The following is a 20,459-nucleotide window of genomic DNA, read 5'->3' as shown; positions in this document are numbered from 1 at the left end:
TATGTTGCTACTCTATCTCCAGAAATGTAATTAATACTATTTAAAAGCTCTGCTTGCCTTGAAAAATACCCTCTGGAACATTAGTTAAGCTTCTAGAGGTACAGACAGGACTCTTCTTTGTTACTGTAGTAAGCTACAAACTACTAACAAATGACCTCTGTGTAGAGATTTACTTGCTAGCATTCCCAGCAAAAATTTTAAAATTCATATTCTGTAATGCAGGTGAATGAAGCCCATATAAGCATCGTTAGGGGCTAGTTCATGTAGATTCCAGGAACAGAGATCATGCAGGCTGTTACAGGTACTGCATTCAAAGACTACAGGCCAACTAGTAGGACACTCCTGGTTGTGGTGAAACATATGAGGTTGCAGATTAAAAAGAAAACATGTCTATATAAACACTGATGAAAATACATTTTGAAACAGCCATTTCCCCCCTCACATTTTAGCTTAAAAAAATTTGTTAGAATCTAGTGGTAAAAATATTATATGTCAGTGACAACTATCTGATTATTTGAACCATCTAGCATGTGTTCATTGTCTTATAGCCTGTAAATCCTTATGATGCAATTAAATGTGAATGAAAGAGCAGCAGCAGTGGCCAGATGAGTTTCCAATCAGTTTCTGGAACTGTAGTTAAGATAAGCTTATGAATTTATTTATGTTCAGTTATATTTACCTTCTTCCTGGTGCCTTTTCCCAAGCCATCATGCTAAAGGCCATTGACTCAAACTTTGAAGAAACTGCCCTTGCTCCAAACCAACTTTAAAAATGGGGCTCTTCTCTGTTCTCTTTTGTATAGAAAATAAATGTGATTTGGAAATGTTTCTGCTCTGTTGAGATAGAATGAGAAAAAGTGCTGATAGCAGGGTAAGAGGAAGGGGTGACAAATACACATCTCTCCAGAGGGAACAGCCACCTTATTGGGAAACAAAATAAATGAGATGGCAGTGATAGTAGTCCTGCCAATGTGTTAATTACTGGAGCAGACAACTTTTTCAGTTAACAGTGTTAATTGGCACCTTAACTGCCACCAGCCTTTATGGGTGACTTTCAGATTTGTAATGGCAAAGTATATAAAAATCGATCTGTAAAGCTGAATCGTTTTATTCTGACATACGAGCCTTGACAAGGTGAGTCTTACCAGTTCCTTTTCCACAGTGGTTCCTTTTTTCACCATGAGCATTTTTAAATTTTTTTTTTTTTTTTTTTACTTCATCGTTCCTTCGCTTGGGAGGAGGAAGGCAGAGGCACTATGGCTCTTACCCAACCCCCCTGTGTGGTACAGGCAGTGCCCGTTCCATGTCTCAGGAACACCTGGATGACTGATCCCGAGTGTCTGTTAGGGGAGGGGGGTGGCTGCAGCAGTAAAAGGAAGGCGAGCGCTGGCCGGCGCGCTGCGGGCAGGTACCTCTGCCCGGGACAGGGCGGCGCGGGGTGCGGAGCGGTGCCGGCGCCTCAGGTTTCCCTCGGGGCCGGGGCCGGCTTCCCGCGCTGCGCCCCGAGGGCGGCTGCCCGCCGCGCGCCGGTAACGGGTGGCGCGAGGGCGGTGGCGGCCGTTGGCCGCGGCCGCCCCGCCCCGCCCGTCAGGGCCGGCCGCGCCACGTGCCCCCGCCGCCGGGCTGCCCGCTGCCAGCCCGCCGCCCTGCCCGCCGCCGCCTCCCCACGGTGAGTACCCGCCCCGGCGGCGCTGCGCGGGAGGCGGGAGAGAAGGTGCCGGGTGGGGCGAGGCGCGGTGAGGGCGGTTGGACCGGGGGCGGGGGCGCGCAGCGCGGGGCGGGGCGGCGCGGCCGTGGCCGGGGCGTTAACCCGGCAGGCGGGCGGGCGGGCTGGCAGCGCGGCTTTCTCCGTCGCCGCGACGGCTCTGGTATCCCGGGGAACCCGCGGCTGTCTCCGGCAGCCCAGTTGGCCCCGCCGGCTGTTGGTAAACAACGCCGCTCTCCGCTGCCGGTGCCCGCGCGGCGTGGTTACCCACGAAAGTCAGCTCCGGGCTTTGGGCTTCGCTGTTGTTGTTGTTGTCTTCGGAGGGGCATCGTCCTTCTCCAGAAAACCTGCGTTGACCCCAGGTACCCCTTCTCGCGGGCGGTGGTCTGGGGTCTCTGCCCAGCGCGTTACTACTCCTCCTTCAGCTGGCTGGTGTGAAGCCGCAAAAAGCGGCCGCTTTTCCTGCTGACTGCTTGGCGCTGATGGAGGAATAAATCTGACTGCCCGGCTGCTGCCGGCGGTAATTATTAATGTGCGGTGCTGTAAACTGCTGCACAGCAAAACGATGAAGGTAGCGCAGTGAGACAGAAAACTCGGAATAACAACTTGAAAATATTTCTGTCGTGCAGGTAATAAAGTACCAAGCTTCTCAGAGGTGTTTTCTCTACCGTGTATGTTACAATTCAGTTCAAATACATTTTAAACAGGATTTAAATGGAATAATCAAACTTCCTCATATATTTCTTTAAAAGGCCACAGCTATTTTTTAAAGTGATCTGAAGAGGTAAAATAGTAGGTAGGTCTCATCTTATTGTCTCAGACTTTCTGGATCTCTGATGTTTTGCTGGACTGTACATGCACGTAACCTGTATGCTGATGATAAATATATTGCATAAAAAGATTGTCCTTGTGAAATGTCAATGGTTCAGCCATTGTTTCCTTAGCTTTTTAAATGTTGAGAAGCAAGATGATATTTTGGGATAAAAGATTTGGGCATGGGGGCAAGAATTTTTGGAACTTGACAGTTGGACTGGGTACAGTACCTATGTTAGATGAAAAAGCAGAGCTGTTGAAGTTTGGCTGTTTTGCAATTACATGATTAGCAGTTACTTTTGAAGTCGTCATATTTATGGAATGAAAATTTTATTTTCTCCTTACCATGATCAATAGTCTTGCCTTCAATCATTTCTGATTGTACTACTATGCTCCTTAGTGGATGGAGTGTAAAATTGTAGTAATTTTATATTATTTAGTTCTGTGGTCATGGGATAGAGAAAGCAAAACACGTCCTTAGCCTCCCTCTCTGTTTACAGAGCTACATCAGGTGTTCTAAATCTTGGAGTAGGAACTGAAATAGCAGGGGCAGTTGTTCCTATCCCCTTCGTGCCCTGCAGATGAAGGGGAAGTTACCTAGGTCATATGGACAGCGATGCTAACTCGGATACCTAGTGCTCTAAGTGCAGGCGTATTTCTGAAGTTTCTTTTACCTAAATAGCAACTGTAGAACTCCCTTTTTTTAATCTTTTTTTTTCTTTCTTTCTTCCCCTGAAATTCCTTTGATATGCCAGTTTGGCATCAAACAGCTGTGAGGCTGTAAATTTTGCTGCTTGTATTCTTGGTCTGTTTGCAAGTGGATAGTGAAATGTGAGAATCTTTCCACAATTTAGAATGTGATTTGCAAGTCGTTATTGAGGGATGATTCCTGCTAATATCACTGGGACTTAGTTGGGTGATTGAGTTAACTTTTCTATTGCTCTGTGTGGCCCAAGAAGTACAGAACGTGTTCGGAAGGCGTTCTTCAGAGTTGCAAACCCCACGTTTTCTGGTTTACTAATTTCATCACTTCAGATTGCTGAAAGAAAATAGGAGACAACAATTGGGTGTAGAGCTTTTTAGATTGAATTCTACAGGTCACTCTTTTGGCATGGTGTTTTAAGGTTGTACTTGGAAGTGGGGCGGGGGGGGTGGAATTTGCAGTGCAAATCTTTTCATCCCTGTTGCTTGTAGAAATCCGTACTGAAGAGTTTGAAAATAATATTTTTGCTTCCGTGTTACTCAAATTTTGAGACTTTTTCTGCATTTTACTAACAAGTATTTATAAAGATTGGTAAATGTAGGTTGTACTCCTTACCCCTATGCAAGGTCAAGCTGTACCTGCAAATATTTATGCAACTTCCTGGGTTATCATATGATAAGTTGGCCTTTGAAGTGCTGTTGGGTACAATCTAATCTATTCTAAAAACAAATAAAGAAAAGTTGCTCTTCACAAGCATTTTTATGAACCCTGGAGATTAAGATTGTTGGCACAAATGAGTTAACTGCACCCAGAAAAAGGATGAAGTTTATGTGGGGTAAAAACCCTCAAAAGCCCAGAAAACTCATCTGGCTGGGAGGCTGTCGCTACGCAGCTCGGGAGCAATGCTTTAGGAAGTGGCTGGCTAGTGGTGTGCCAGTCAGCAAAAACTACTTGGCTGCAAAAGGCCGTGTAGCTGCTGTCACTATTCTTTGCTAACGCGATCAGTGTTCCCCTTAAAGAAGAGTCACGGAGTCTAGATTAATGAGCTCAGTGCACTGCAGAAAAACACACTGGATAAAAGAGCTCCTATATAATCTAGGTCTGCTGGCATGCATCAGTAACATGTAGGCTGCACGTAGTCTGATCACTAACATAGTTACTGTAACTACGGTGATTATCAGGACCTGTGTACGTGTGTATCAATCTAACTTAATAGGGGGCTGCTGGAAAAACAACCAGGAATAACATTAGCAAACCCAGCTGAGTAATTTCTGGTTCAGGGCTTTTTAGGTAACTTAAAAGATGGGGAGATCGAGCATCAAAAAGAAGCGCAGCCAGCAGGTCACAGGAGGTGATTCTGCCCCTCTACTCCGCTCTGGTGAGACCCCCACCTGCAGTGCTGTGTCCAGCTCTGGGGTCCTCAGCACAAGGAAGTGTGGTCATCAGGTCCAGAGGGAGCCACAAAAATGATCAGGGGGCTGGATCATCTCTCCTATGAAGACAGGCTGAGAGAGTTGGGGTTGTTCAGCCTGGAGAAGAGAAGGCTCCAGGGAGACCTTGTAACAGCCTTCCAGTACTTAAAGGGGGCCTATAAGAAAGAAAGTGACAAACTTTTAGTAAGGCCTGTTGCAATAGGACAAGTGGTACTGGTTTTAAACTAAAAGAGGGCAGATTTAGGCTAGATAAAAGGAAGAAATTGTTTAGGATAAGGGTGGTGAAACAGTGGGACAGGTTGCCTGGAGAGGAAGTAGATCCCTGGAAACATTCAAGACCAAACTGGACGGGGCTTTGAGCAACCTGGTCTAGTGGAAGGTGTCCCTGCCCATGGCAGGGGGAGTTGGACTAGATGATCTTTAAATGGCCTTTCTAACCCAAACTATTCTATGATCCTGTAGGCTATCCCCCAGATACAATACAAAGCTAACTGTGCCTTTCCTGAGGTCTAAAGGCCTCAAGAATAAAAGGAGGTGTTTTTAGGAGAGAGGATTGGAACCATTTGTCAGGCTGCAGCCACAAAGGAAACGCCAAGAGTGATCCCACAGGAGGGTGTTTGAAGGAGGAGGCTCCCTTGCATTCCAGGGGATGGTCATTGAGGGAGAGGGTGTGTAATAGACTCGTTATTAAAATTTCTTTTCTCTCCAGAGCTTTATTTCTAAGTAGCAATATTATTTCATTAGAGAATATTAAGATTAAGGTTATTAAAGAGTATCACAGGTCCTAAGGAGAACAGAACCAAGTCTCAGCCAAAGCTTTGTCTGCAGAGGACCAGTTCATCACAGCCTGGTTTGAAAGTGAGTGCAATTCTCATTGTCAGCACCACTTCATATATAATAGGGCCTTAACTGATGCGCAGATATGTACTGTATTTGCAGAGAGTGAAAGAGAAGGCAGAGGTGTATGTAGCTTGGTAAGTGAAATGTGAAACAGGAGAATTCCATCTTACAAAGTTCTGGAAGCAGAACTGTCTGCATGAATAAAAGAGATTAGATACTTAAATGAATGCTAAGTATTTCCAGAAATATGATAGTTAAATATTTAAGTGCGTGTAAAGGCCAGGGTAGGAGCAGTATTTGGAACAGAACAAACGTTTGTGCTTCTGAGTATAAACAAACCTCTTACTCAGGATAAGTGGAAATTTTCTTCAGTGGTTGAAACACCTAGTGCCAGATTTTCTTTATTTAAAGTTGTTTTTATGAAGCCTCTTATTCTGATTCTTTTTGGATGTCATTAAATAGTTTGCCAGAGAAGATAAATATTTTCTTTATTAAATTTTTCCCCATTTTCTCTTTCAGAATATATGTAAGGACATACTATGTTTGTTGTTTTGGAAATGGTTTGGATTTTTTAAAGTATTCTTGTGCCTAATAACCTTTTCAAAATTCCATTATGGTCTTAACTCAATCTCTTACTTAGTAGATACTTAAAAACTGGCTGGAAGTACTAGGAACAGTGTTCTTGCCAACTGTGATGAAGCCAGTGACGGTTCAAATTGTCTAGCTCTAGTGTTTATAACTTTTATGGTTTGACTGAATGAACTGTCAGAAAAGCTTGGGAGGTCTGGAATTCTCTGTACTGTTCATGGAGTTTCAGTTGCTTAATTCAGTTTAATTTAAATGTATTATTTCAAATTAAATTTCTAATTTGCCTCTGGTCTTGGGCTGTCTGTGGCAAATGTAGAAATGGCTCTGTGACTTCAGTTAGCTTTGACTTTTTTGGCTCTATGTTCATTAGTATTCTAGCCATGGAGATTATAACAAAATTTAAATGATTCATACTTGTGGGGTATCATTGTGTAAACACAGATAAATGTGTTTATTCTTATCTTTATGGATAGATTAAGACTTAAAAGCTAGGTTGTTGCATCACACAAAAAGTCCAGAGATGAGCTGTAATTCAGAACCTCCTGCTCTTGTGAAAGTCTCATATCCTTTCTGCTTGTCCACTGCAAGTCAAAACACATCTGAAAATTGTTTGGAGGCTGTTGGTTGGTTGTGGGCTTTTGTTCAGTACGTGGCATTTTACACAAAGCCAGTTCATCCACGTGTATTTAATCCTGTGCCTTGTGAGGAATATGAATTAAATAATTGTAAACAAAGACCAAAACAAGGAAAGAAAAAGCTACTGTGTTCTGACACGATTTTAGTTCGTCAGAGTGCATGCAAGGAGGAAGCGTGTGTTCCATTGAAATGACACACCTGTTCTTTGTCTCGGCATATATTAAAGCTCTTGTTTTATTTGGCACAGTTCATATATTTTAAGGTAGCATTTCCCCTGCCTAGACCTACACAAGTGCTGAAAAAGATTGTTTTGCTGCTTCAAATTAGTGTTGAGCGTGGTTCACCGTTGTATTTGTATTCCACCATCCCATTTTACAGCACAGGTTACTGATTTTTAGAAAGAAGAAACAGCTACCTTTGCCTTGTCTTTGAACATCTATGTTTTGCAAAATCAAAGCAGTTTTTGTGCTCTGGATTGTGTACTTTTATTAACTCTAACACATTTAAGACATTGTAGATACAATTTTTTGTATAAGAGCACTTCCTGCATCCTACTTAATTTCCCGTTTGTGTCTTATACCCCAGTGATTGGCTCAGGTAGGCTATCGAGCTTCAAGAAGGGAAATTTGTGTAGTTTTAGGTGTTCACTTCATGTCCAGAAATAAGCTGAAAGTATTCATTTTGAAAGACCCAAGCCTAAAACTTTTTTGACAGCAATACAAAATGCCTCTTTTTGTGTGTTTTCTCCTGTGTCCCATCTGCTTCTCACACCCTGAGTCCTTTGCATCGCCTGTGTATTGGTTTCTAACACTCGGTGCCAGACTAACCTTTCTTCAGGTGGCACTTGTGGCATACCATATGTACAGGACCATGGGCGAGTGTTTTGGCTGATGGAAGCCTCAGCACCTAGTCTTACTATATAGTATAACTAGTCCAGGACCTGTCTAGGTTGTCTGTATCCCATCTTACCTTTGTTTCCATGCAGGTTTAGCCCACTTCCAGTGACTTCAAAATAATAATTGTTACTTGTGCTGGACCAGCACCACATAGTGGTGTCAGCAGGAAGTCTCTTACCATGCAGACCATCCAGAGCATATGTGTTGTAAATTTATTCAAGGTTCCAACGTAGTCATCTTAACTAATCTGGTAAAAATGCTGAGGACTGCGTGACAATGAGTCGACTTACCCTCAAGACCTCAGGGAGTAGCAATGCAAGAAAAGCAAACACTGACATACCTTAATTAGATGTCCCTTCCCAAGAGCTGCAGATCTCTTTTTTTAAAAAAAAGAAAAAAAGGCATTCCTGTATTGTATAGTATACTGTACTGGTTTTTAGTCACCTGTAGACCACTGGGAATGTGTAAGCAAGAAGTTGGAAACCACTGCATTATTTCTTCTTAATCTGTTGCTTCCTTTCTGAAGTCCTTAAATCTGTATTCAGAATTTTGACTCATTCTCTATCTTAAAATTTCTCTTTTTCTGATGCTGTGAGAGCAGTGTGGCATTCATTCCCATTATGCATTCCCATTGTGCACATTTCTGAACTTGTTTTCATGTTACTAGGTGTAACTGGGGTATACAGCCAAACTGAGTAATGGCTGCAAAGTCTGTTTGTGAACAGCAGTTCTGCATTGGCAATCTGAACCAGCACAACCATTTCTACACTGAAATAATGGCCATGCACTCTGTATTTGTATGTTGTTTGCAGAATTAAGATTGAATACTGGCAGAGGAGAATGCAAATATGTAATGCAATAAGGTGCTGTTGAAAAAGAGAACAGAAATAAATGGTGTCTGGTTTGTATTTGTGACCTGCAGCCTGGCAGTTCAATGTGTGTGAGGGCTGGTTAGATTTCAGATAACTGTCCTCTTGCTAATTGCTGTATTTGCTACCTATACTTTTAAATTGTCTCAACTTTGTCTCTTCTAGGCAAAACAAAATGAAGGAACTAGTGTCAAACAGTACAGCCAGTATATCTCAAGCCAGGAAAGCCGTGGAGCAATTAAAAATGGAAGCATACATGGATAGGATGAAGGTAAACTTAGACCTATTGTTGATATTTTGAATTCACTCACTAGTTTGTGGCACAGCCTTCCTTTAATATTGCAGAAAGACTCCATCAGCTGAAATCAAAAATCTATGTTGAGCTATCAAACAATATTCAGTACTGTGAATTAGTTACATAGTAACTGCTTGGTTCTAATGAAGTGATTTCCAAAGACTGGTTTCTAGTCTGCTTCTATGTGAGTGCCTTTTACGTATGTCAGGAACAGTATTTTGTGAAATATTTAAAATCAGCTGGCAGATGCATAAGTGCTTTTCTTTATCACCTGTAGCAGAATGTAAGCGCACCTCATGTTTCTCTGTTCTCTTTTAAGAACTGGAGTAAATCTTTAAGATACTGAGATACTTTTGAATAATGATGAGACAAGCTCAATTGCTTTGATTTGATTTGTTTTAGCACAATGTTATTACACAAAATAATATGTATGATTGCAATGTTCAGTTATGATTCTTCACACTTGATAGCCTGTTGTATGTGAAGATTTGGTTTTATCGTGCTTCTAAAGGTGTGTAGGTTAAATGTTTTAACTAAAAACACTATTAGACAAAAGTTCTCAACTTTTTTGACCAGAAGAGCCAGCAGATTATTCTTCCCTGTCATTCTCCCTTCCACTAGGCTAAAATTCTGTAAATAAATCAAGCATCTAAAAACTAATAATGTCATAGGAAGTTTTGAAAGCAATGATCATCTATTTTGCTCTCTGTCTCTGCCTCTGAAAATAGGGAATAATGATTTAGATGAAAAATCCAACTTCTACGAGTAAGAAGAGTTTAGCGATGGAAAGACTAGAAAAAGGAATGCGTTTAAATAATCATTTTTTCCTCAAACAACTGTAACTGTTATAAACTATAACTGAAGTTACAGACTCAGTAAGGCTGTTTAGAAGTGTTGTATATTAAATTCTTAATGTAGTCTTAACTCAGTCTGTCCATCCATCCCAAGTGCTGTGTGTAGTCAGCATGGGGGCAATAGTATATAATTATGATTTTAAAATAGTACCAGCTCATAAACTTACTAATTTAGAAAGATAGTATTTATCATTCAGAAATATTAGTGCAGTTCATGTGAGTGGTCAATCTTGCTTATATGAAAATATGTTACAGTTTTTAGCAATGTCTTGTAAGACCATTGAATTTGCAAAACTGTGGTTTCTATATCATACAGTGTTTTGACAGATTGATCACATAATAGATGCCTGCTCACAGGGACAGGCACTTCTGTTTCTTTCAGTAAGGAAAGGTCTGCCTTTTCACTGTTCAATGGGGTTAGTTCCCTGACTCAGGTCGTATTGCAGCTACACGAACCACAGAACTGACAAGAAGGAATGGGTGTGAATGACTGGCAGAGGAAAGGGTTGGAAAAATATGGCCCACTTTATTAGAATTTGAAATTGCTCATACTTAATAGATTGTCCTAAATTTGCTTTTATATAATCAGTGGTAACTTTCTCATACCACATCATTAGCTCGGTTATGCAGATAGCTTCATTAGTTAGATGTATAACGTTCTTAATTACATATGTAAGAAAGACATAGGTTATTTTTACAGTTAGTTCAATTAAGAACAACAGAGTTACTGGCAAGTGTGGCAGACCTACAAAACAGAGAGCTTGAATGTGCTATCATTTCACCTTTCAAAACAACTTGGGACTAAAAAGGTACCAAAGAATATCTGATGTGTTTCAGTATTCTGAGGATTCCTATACTAACATAAACTAGATAACAATTTTCAAAATATTTATTGATTTTTAGAATTTCTTTGAATAAGTATATGAGGGACTTTGAGAAGAGGTTGGCAGGCTTTTTATTCCCTCAAGATCTGCTTTGCCTTTTAATCTTGAAACAGTTAAGTGCATGTTTCAGTATAGCCATATTTTACTGAGACTTTACAGTGGCTAGGTTCTGAGTTCTCAAGACATATATGTAAAGACAGAGAAATTAACTTATTTCCTTTCTTTCTGGTGTTTTGCATCTGCTTAAACTAGTTAGACATTTAACAAATGATCAGTGCTTTCCAAATAATTTAATTAAACACTGTTTTGCAAGTATAGCCAAGTGTTTATTCCCATAACAGACAAGACCGCATTGTTAACATTAAAAAGGTGCCTGTGTTATTGAGTAAAGAAATCAGAAGTTCCATCTCATTTTTCTACTACAGAGGCACTTTGTTTTCTGTGCACAGTAGCTGCTGTAACCAGCAAGTGTTGGGTCTGTACAATTAAAATCTTGTAGTTAGAAGTATGTTGATAGCTGCCCATTCCCCGCTGTGTTCTGGATTTTTCAACTGATTTAAAAATCAAGTCCTATAACCAGTCAGAGCAGCAAGCAGTGCAGTGTTTTGAGGTTCCACAAAGTCAACTCGCTGTTGAGGTGTGAAAGAAACAAGACAACTTAAAAGGGGAGGATGAAGTTATTGGTGTATTGGTATCAGTAGCTGGAAGGAGTATTACTGTGGTGAATTTTTGTAAACCATAAGAATCCCAGAAGGATCATCAGTTGAACCTGCCTTACTTCCCCACAGAAGGAACAGCTAGAATTAAAATGGAGACGTAAGTAGGAAGCAGGAGGCACAGATTCCAAGCTAGGAAACATCAAATGAAATGAGATGAACAGTGGCCTTTTGACTAGTAGTATAATGCATCTTCCAAAGATGCTAGCACTAAAGTTGAGAAAGCAAAGATAATATTGGTGCTTTATCAATTATCCCCAGAATAAAGTAATTTAATTGTCTTTTTGCAAGCAGAAAAGCAAGGAGGAGTGCACTGACATTTAAGAATCTTGGTGTATCAGTTGTTATTCCATTTTCCTTTTTCTTAAGAAGGTAGAAAATATTCCTAACTGGTTCTGAATAGTGTTGGGAGATAAGCAGTGGGATTGCCAATAGATGTGTGTGAATCCCTTTGTTTTAGATGTAAAGGATAAGCAGAGTGGGTGTTGTAGCAAGGATGGTAATTAGTCACAATCCATGACAAGACAGATGACATAGTAATTGCAGCATTTTGTCCTGTCATTGAAGCTTATAATTATTAGTGCAGCTAACAGGATTATGTTCTAACTTTGGCTGTTTTTATCACCTCTGTTATTCTGAAATATAATGGTAAAATTCCACAGTCCTCCTGAGACTAATTCTTTAAAGCATCAGGGTTGAGTGTTTTGTTGTTTTTTTTCCTTCTGGTGGTTTGACAACCTGATACATCTTTCACTACACAGAATAAAAATAATTGTATAAAATGTGAGATTGGTGTGATACCTATATACTCCATCCCTTCTATCTATGCACTTTAAAAGATTAAAAAAAATGAAATGTTAACTTTCCATTAGAATTCATCAATCAAACTGGGGTCTGTTTTTTTTTTTTCTTTAGCCACTTCTGCAATGTGTATAAATTACTTTAAATCTGCAGACCAAGCTGTATTGCGTAGGAAACCTGAAATGATAAATGTGTTAGCTTCATTTGAATATTCATATTGCATGCATTTATTTTAATTCCTGATAAAAGCTATTCTGAAACTGTCCAACAGCATCCAGCTACAAATAAACCTAACGGTGAGTAAAAGCTACGACAGTGGCCTTCATTTAACTTCCTCCATGACACAAAGAGGACGATCAGCATGTTATTTTGTACCACAGCACTGGCCATTAGGCAACCCGTGCGTGCTGACATATGCTAGAGCAGCCGTCTCTGCTGTAGCCTTAATGCAATGCTTAATGCAAGAGATCTTCTGCTACTGTTGTTCGGAATAATAACACTGAGTAGGAAACTTGCTGGAGGCAACACTGTAGTTTGCTCTCTTTTTGACCCTGGCTCTGACTTTGCCAGCCCTGCTCACAGCCACAGGAACCAATGTATTCATTGCTTCTGGAATGTGATCAGCTAACTTAACTCCCCTTTGTGAGTGGTCATTATTTCACTGTGCAAGCCTTAGCAACTCCATTTTTAGGGAAGAAATGGTCATAATTAAATAAAGGTGCCCTGCTGGATCTCCTCCTTGTGAACAGAGAAGGACTGGTGGATGATGTGGTGGTTGGAGGCTGACTAGGGCACAGCAATCATGAAATAATAGAGTTCTCTATTCTTAGGGAGGCCGGGAGAGGGGGCAGCAGAACTGACATCCTGGACTTCCAAAGGGCTGATGTTGTCTTGTTTGGGCACCTACTTGACAGGATCCCTTGGGAGTTAGTCATGAAGGGTACAGGGGTCCAGGAAGGCTGGGCACTCTTTAAGAAGGAAGTGTTAATGGCACAGGAGCAGGCTGTCCCTGGGTGCTCTAAGAGAAGCCACCCTGGCTGAACAGGGAGCTTTGGCTGCAACTCAAGGAGAAATGGAGAGTTTACAGCTTTTGGAAGAAGGGGCTAGTGACTCACAGTGATTACAAAGATGCTGTGAGGCTATGCAGGGCGGAAATCAGGAGGTCTAAAGTCCAGCTGGAAATTAATCTGGCTTCAGTAATCAAGGACAACAAGAAATGTTTCTATAAGTATGTGAGCAGCAAAAGAAAGACCAGGGAGAGTCTCCATCCCCTGCTAGACACAGGAGGAAACACGGTAACAAGCAATGAGGAAAAGTCTGAGGTTATTACTGCCTTCTTTGCCTCTGTCTTTAATAACAAGACTTGTTGTACTGAGGGAATCCAGCCTCCTCAGCCAGAAGACAGAGACTGGGAGAAGGACCCCTCCACATTCCAGGAGGAGATAATCAGTGACCTGCTGTATCACACAGACACACACAAGTCTATGGGATGGGATACACCCGAGGGTGCTGAAGGAGCTGGCTGGGGTGCTCGCCAAGCCACTTTCCATCATTTACCAGCACTCCTGGCTGACCAGGGAAGTCCCGACAGATTGGAAATTGGCCAATGTGATGCCCATATATAAGAAGGGCCAAAAGGATGATCTGGGAAATCACAGGCCTGTCAGCTTGACGTTGGTGCCCGGGAAGCTGATGGAGCAGCTCATCCTGAGTACCATCACACAACACATGGGGGACAACCAGGGGATCAGGGCCAGTCAGCATGGGTTTATGAAAGGCAGGTCCTGCCTGACAAACCTGATCTCCTTCTATGACAGAGCGACCTGCTTACTGGATGAGGGAAAGGCTGTGGATGTTGTTTACCTTGACTTTAGCAAGGCCTTTGACACCGTTTCCCACAGTATTCTCCTGGCAAAACTGGCTGCTCGCAGCTTGGATGGGCACACGCTTTGCTGGGTAAAAAACTGGCTGGACGGCCGGGCCCAGAGAGTTGTGGTGAACGGAGTTAAATCTGGTTGGCGGCCGGTCACGAGTGGTGTCCCCCAGGGCTTGGTTTTGGGGCCATTCCTGTTTAACATCTTTATTGATGATCTAGACGAGGGGATCGAGTGCACCCTCAGTCAGTTTGCAGATGACCCCAAGTTGGGTGGGAGTGTTGATCTGCTCGAGGGTAGGGAGGCTCTGCAGAGAGACCTGGACAGGCTGGAGCCATGGGCTGAGGCCAGCTGGAGGAGTTTCAATAAGGCCAAATGCCGGGGGCTGCCCTTGGGCCACAACAACCCCCAGCAGCGCTACAGGCTTGGGCAGGAGTGGCTGGAGAGCTGCCAGTCAGAGAGGGACCTGGGGGTGTTGATTGACAGCCGGCTGAACAGGAGCCAGCAGTGTGCCCAGGTGGCCAAGAAGGCCAATGGCATCCTGGCTTGTGTCAGCAATAGCGTGGCCAGCAGGGACAGGGAAGGGATCTGACCCCTGGACTCAGCACTGGTGAGGCCACCCCTCGATTCCTGTGTTCAGTTTTGGGCCCCTCACTACAAAAAGGCCATTGAATGACTCGAGCGTGTCCAGAGAAGGGCAACGAAGCTGGTACAGGGTCTGGAGCACAGGTCGTATGGGGAGCGGCTGAGGGAACTGGGGGGGTTTAGTCTGGAGAAGAGGAGGCTGAGGGGAGACCTCATCGCCCTCTACAGCTACCTGAAAGGAGGTTGCAGAGAGCTGGGGATGAGCCTCTTTAACCAAGTAAAAAGTGATAGGACGAGAGGTAATGGCCTCAAATTGCATCAGGGAAGGTTTAGACTGGATATTAGGAAGCATTTCTTTCCAGAAGGGGTTGTTAGGCATTGGAATGGGCTGCCCAGGGAGGTGTTGGGAGTCCCCATCCCTGGAGTTGTTTAAGAGTAGAGTCGACATAGCGCTGAGGAATCTGGTGTAGTTGGGAACTGTCAGTGTTAGGTTAATGGTTGGACTGGTTGATCTTCAAGGTCTTTTCCAACCTAGATGATTCTGTGATAATTCACTTTTATAACTACTGTAATGTCAATGGGATGATTTCTCTTCCCCAGACCTTTATTTAAAGGATGAAAATACATGGCCTAATATGGTTTTAGTTCACAACAATGTGCTGAAATGTAATCATGTTCCTCAGATCTTTGTTGCAGGTTTGTTTTCTACTAAATCATACTATGGTTTGTCTGAAAGCAAGCTAATTTGTGATTTAAACACTGTGATGCTGAAGAAAATACTTGTTCTGCTCCATGACATTCCTACTTGCATTAGAGGACAAGTTAGATACAAAAATTTATGTTGTGCTTTTGCTAGTGAAAATCTTTTTTATTGTTATATGATGTCAAAGCACAGTAATATGTAGAAAAACAGTTAGAAAATGGTATTACTGGGTTTATCCCTTATACTAATGATTGAAATTGTACTCCTCTATTGTTGGGTGAAAAGCAATATATACTTGGGCTGATGTTGCTTATCCATACGTGGAACAAACAAGATACTTATGGGAAGGTTGGTCTGTTGAAGTCCAGTGTTGGTACTTTTTGTAGGGCCAGTCTACTTCAAAAGGTTGGTGGTTTCATGAATAAAATTACTTAATAGCTTAAGAATTAAAGGAGAAATATGCTGGGCATCTTTAATAAACCCCATCTCTGGGACCCGGAGAATTAGACTAGCTCTCCATTAGGTTTTATGGCAGTAACATTTATTATGACATAGCACTGAAAACGTGAATGTCATTGAGCTTTTTGTGGGGGGCTGTGGCTCCGAGTTTAACTTGTTCTGTTTGAATTAAAGAGTTCAAGACCAGCTAATAAATTATAGAACTGCCTTAATTTGAGACAGGCAGCTGAGCCTGAAAGACAGTAGAAAAGTGAAAATGTGTCTGTTAAACAGTTATGAATGTACTGGTGATTGCCATGACTTGAAAATACTTCTTCAGAATGCTGTGGTGGAACATTCCTCCTAACATTACTGGAAACGTGCTAACCTCCTCTTCAGTAGATGCATTCTATGCTAGTTTATACTTTGCTGAGGTACATCATAGGTTATTAGCAAAAAAAACGTATATTTTATCATCTTCTAATCTTTTTTGGGTTTCATAGGAATGTTGTAGTCTATCTACATTGTACCTTTCTTTGGAGAGTCTGCTTTTTAAAAGTTCACAAGCAAATTTAAATTAAAAATGGGATTATGATAGGATTCCTAAGTTTTTGTTTGTTCATTAGAGTTATGCCTCTCTATTGTAGACAGTGCCCTCATATCCGAAGCCTCATTCTTTTGACATTGCTTACTAAGTAGCTAACTGAAGTATGTCTGACAATAATTACAATCCTTTCTTTGAAGTTGTCAATTTGCACACATTGTTTAACCTGCTTCTCTTTTGAGAAGCACTAGTCCTTCTAAATATCTCTGCTGATTTGCTCAGTTTAGTGCTCAGGCTCCTGCTTTGCATTGGCCCAGCAATCTGTTGTTCACATATAGTCTCTCCTCTCCCCTTTTCTCTTTCAGACCAATTCAAAGGCAAACTAATTTTAAGTAACCTAAATAGCCTTGCTTCCTCTGATAGGAGGATTGTCTATACTGGCATGCCAACTATATGTATTTTATGGATTTAAGCATTCTACAAAGGCATGTTTTAGGGGATATTTTAGAAAGTCAATTATTTTCTCCAGGAAGTTAATTTAAATTTCATGTGAATCCCAATCCAATACCCATTGACTTTGTAGGTCTAATCTGAAGCCTACTATGGGCTGGACTCATGCCAAAGTAAGCAGGGTGTGGGGAAGCTAAAGCTAACAGTGATGACATACCTGCTAGAAAAATACCAGAAACCTGATTTGTTTTTCCTGTTCACTATAGTTGTGCAAACATATTGACCTCAGTGTTTGACTCGGGAGAAGCTGTTGGTGGCGCTCAGAGAAAAGACTTTTTTGTAAAGACTTCCTCATTTTCTGAATTATAATATTGAAAACAGTAATTTGAACAAAGCAGAAAGGCACAGATAGCTGTAAATATCTTGCTAACTGAGCAGAACAAAAATATTTCGTATATATGCTCTAAATTCCTGAAAAAATAAGAGTCACAGTGGCCTAATGTTACCAATATTCTTATGGCACAAAGCCGCAAAGGTTACAAGGCTTCAGTTACAGCTCAAATGGCTTAATATTTCATTTTTCTTTTCATGCAAAATGTCTTGTATGCTAACACACTGTTACTGTTTCTGTGGGACTTTTCAGTAAGCATAAACCAACATTCTGAACTTTAGAATTGTTCTTTGTAGAAGTATAAAAATATTGATAAAAAATATTGAGGTAATGCTCAAATTTAAAATTAAGCTATGAATGAAATACTACTTGTATCTTTTGCTTAGTAAGTTATTATGAGTCCGACTTCACTGAAAAGAGTAATATTTAGCTTAAATGAGAGCATGACACATGATGATCAAGTTTTGTTCCTAATTTATTATTCCTTTTTAATCCCAAGGTCATGTGCCTAAAGAACCTTTTGCTTGTTTGTTTTGCATCCAGAGGAGCAAAGGGTAGAGAGAGTATTTGTGGAAAACCTTACCACCAGTGACTGGGAACAAGAGCTGAAGCAGGCAGCCTCTACAGAACACACGCTCCAAGGAAAATCCCTATCGCTTACGGGCCATTAGCATATACATTTTTTAATGAGTATATGCTCCTGACCTTCATTCTGATGGAGAGGAATAGCTGAACACGAATCATATAAATTGATAACATCTTATGTCACTATGTTAAATAAATAGTATACAAGGATTACTAGGCTTAGTAAGATCAAACTCAGTGTTGTGGTCTCTAGTAATTTAAAGGATAAACCAAAGTGCTCCTGTTTTATGAGAGCCTCCATTATTGTATGTTATATGAAGAATATTTATGCAATGCTGATTGGTTCAGAATTCAGTGTTACAGTAGTTCTCTCTTCTCTTCTATTAGGTATCCAAGGCTGCAGCAGATTTATTGGCATATTGTGATGCTCATATTGCAGAAGATCCCCTTATTATTCCAGTGCCTGCATCTGAAAATCCCTTTAGGGAGAAGAAACTCTTTTGTACTATCCTTTGAGTCAGTTTTCAATTAAAAATGTCTTCTGCTAAAATTTGCTATCAGTGTTGCATGCTCTTAGTTTTAGCATTTTTTCTTCAGATGTCAATACTTAGCCTATAGTTACAATATTTTTAGAAGGTAGTGCATTTTCTGGTAAAAACTAAAAATTTTTTAAAATACTAAAAAATTCAAGGCAATCCTTATCTTTCAGACCAATGTACAAGTTTAATTTCAGTTCTTCATAAAGATTCTTTTGGTCTTAATGAAAGTATCGAGTACAATATCAAATTGTAGATCTCTTTGCCAGTCATAGATTTTTCTGAGACCTAAATGAGTTATACCGATTCTGAAGCTATTTTTAACATTCTTCTTTTCTTTGGAAGGTGAATTTAACTCATTTGCCTTTACAAATTTATATCTAAAAAGAGTAGTGTGACCTTTCCTCAAGTAGCACTATGTAGGAAGAAATACCAATGATTTATGATGTTTGGAATGATCAGTCTTATACGGCAAGTGGTGTTTAAAAATATGTTTTGTGAAGACTGTAATAAACTTGACTACAAAAACAATCTTAGTAAAGCAACATTGTAACTACAAGCAAAATGAAGATGTATAGTTACACACCAGGACTGCATCAATAAAACTGTAGAAAACTGTGGCTGCTTGTATCTTATTTTGAATTATAATGATTTAGGTGATTTTAGAAAGTAAACTGAACTGTAATGTATCAGCTGTTCCTGAAGGTCGTAGTGGAGGGTATAAATCTGCCCTGATCAGTACACGATGGGGATTACCTTTTCTAAGCAGCTCTCTACATGCTTTTGCCTGTGAGAGCAAGACTTTATGGGGATGGAGAGTGATGGTAAATGAATGGTGGTGTTGAATATGCAGCGAGACTACTGTGCCAGCGACAGCCACTAAGTTTGTATACTTTGTAGCTGCAGATTAGCTGTGAGATAAGTTACCAGCAAGTAATTTGTGGCAGTTTTGGAAGGTTTTTTGTTTTGACTTTGTTTAAAGTGCAGCAAGAGGTATGGAGTATGACTTGATCAGTCATCTTCAATAAGTAAAATTAAGCTCGGTCTCTGATGGAAACAGCTGTTACATTAGTAACTTCTTTTAAGTTCTTCTTAAAAAAAAAAAAAGTGAAAGATCCTCTCTGATATATTAGAGTTCCCTCACTGCAGTACTTTGTGTGTACAGTGTGTCAGTATACTGGAAATGTCACGCCTTTTAAATGCCTGTGAAGTCCCACACATAAGGCAGGAGACAACTTTGTTGGAGAACTGCACTAGTGAGTGGAGGCTCTGAATGGCCACCCATAATGGGGTGTGCTTCTTCCGCACAAACTTGTATTCCATGAGCACCTTCACTGCCTGCAAGGCAAAGACTGGTTGAGGAACTGAGGGCCTTGGGATATAGCTAAATGCTGAATTCAGATGCTAAAAAAAGGGCACTTTGGTGAATGAAGCCATTTGCATTTAGTCCAAAGTGCACATACCTGCTTACATCTAGCAGTTTCCATCAATTTTTGTGCAGTGGAAATACAAGATGTCTGCATCATTTGGGTTTTGATTTCTTTGCCAATCAACTTGAACAATGTGCTGCACTCAAATGCATTTAGCTATCAGTCCTGTCACACAAGACAGGTGGCTTTGGACTGTGGTTCTGCTGCCGACCAGCTCATTCCCCACATCTGCCTAACATGGAACCTCCGTGTTAATTTACTTCTTGCAATGTTATTGTAAAAAACCCAATATTCCTTCTAACCAATAAGCTTTTGGGATGTCTTTCATTTTTGGGTTTTGGTAGCTGAAGACATCAGTAGTCTAATAGGCACAGAGATGTTTCACAGTAGCTATTCTGAAAAGCATTCAAATTTTGACCAGGTCTTGTCTTGGCTGGGTTTGTCCTTGGTTCCTATTTTAAAGTTTTCAGTTTAGGATACCCCTTCTTAACTTTTAACAAGAATGTTTCTTAATGTGTGGTAAGTTCAGCTTTATTTTGGGGGGTAGATAAATAGGCTTTAGCTGAGTGACTATTTTATTGACAGTGAAATAAAAATGGCTTTCTGAAAATATTTGTAAAAAAGGAGCAACAAAATGCTTAATAAGGTTCTTTAGGGAATCCTTCCTACACTGTACATGATTTGGTAACTGCTCTGATCACCATGGCAACATTTTCATTTGTCCTTCCGCATGTATGGTTTTAGCTGGAACAGCAAGGGAGGGAAATATAGGGCATACAGCTTTATTCTCAAAGGCTTTGTAACAACTTGCATTTGTGGCTCATCATTAACTTTCCCATCTGAAATAACATAATTGCCACAGCTTATTACCGTATTGCAAACAGCTTGCTT

The 20,459-nt window shown here is 40.9% G+C and overlaps 1 protein-coding gene across 1 annotated transcript; it reads left to right on the top strand.

The window, feature by feature from the left end:
- The first annotated feature begins 1,816 nt into the window (after positions 1-1,816).
- GNG4 (G protein subunit gamma 4) lies at positions 1,817-18,751 on the top strand. The gene is made up of 3 exons (XM_074925434.1): positions 1,817-2,066; positions 8,648-8,753; positions 17,990-18,751. The coding sequence occupies exons 2-3, from the start codon at positions 8,658-8,660 to the stop codon at positions 18,116-18,118; spliced, it is 225 nt and encodes a 74-aa protein (XP_074781535.1). The 5' UTR covers positions 1,817-2,066; positions 8,648-8,657; the 3' UTR covers positions 18,119-18,751.
- Positions 18,752-20,459: the final 1,708 nt, after the last annotated feature.

Source organism: Athene noctua, chromosome 1 (assembly GCF_965140245.1).
Source record: "Athene noctua chromosome 1, bAthNoc1.hap1.1, whole genome shotgun sequence".
Classification (NCBI taxonomy): domain Eukaryota; kingdom Metazoa; phylum Chordata; class Aves; order Strigiformes; family Strigidae; genus Athene; species Athene noctua.
Note: the sequence above shows the minus strand (reverse complement) of the source record. Positions and strands in the feature narration are given on the sequence as shown.

Coding starts and splice junctions, on each gene's coding strand:
- GNG4 (XM_074925434.1), top strand. CDS start 8,658: ATGAAGGAACTAGTGTCAAACAGTACAGCCAGTATATCTCAAGCCAGG. Junction 8,754..17,989: donor CATACATGGATAGGATGAAG/GTAAACTTAGAC, acceptor CTCTTCTATTAG/GTATCCAAGGCTGCAGCAGA.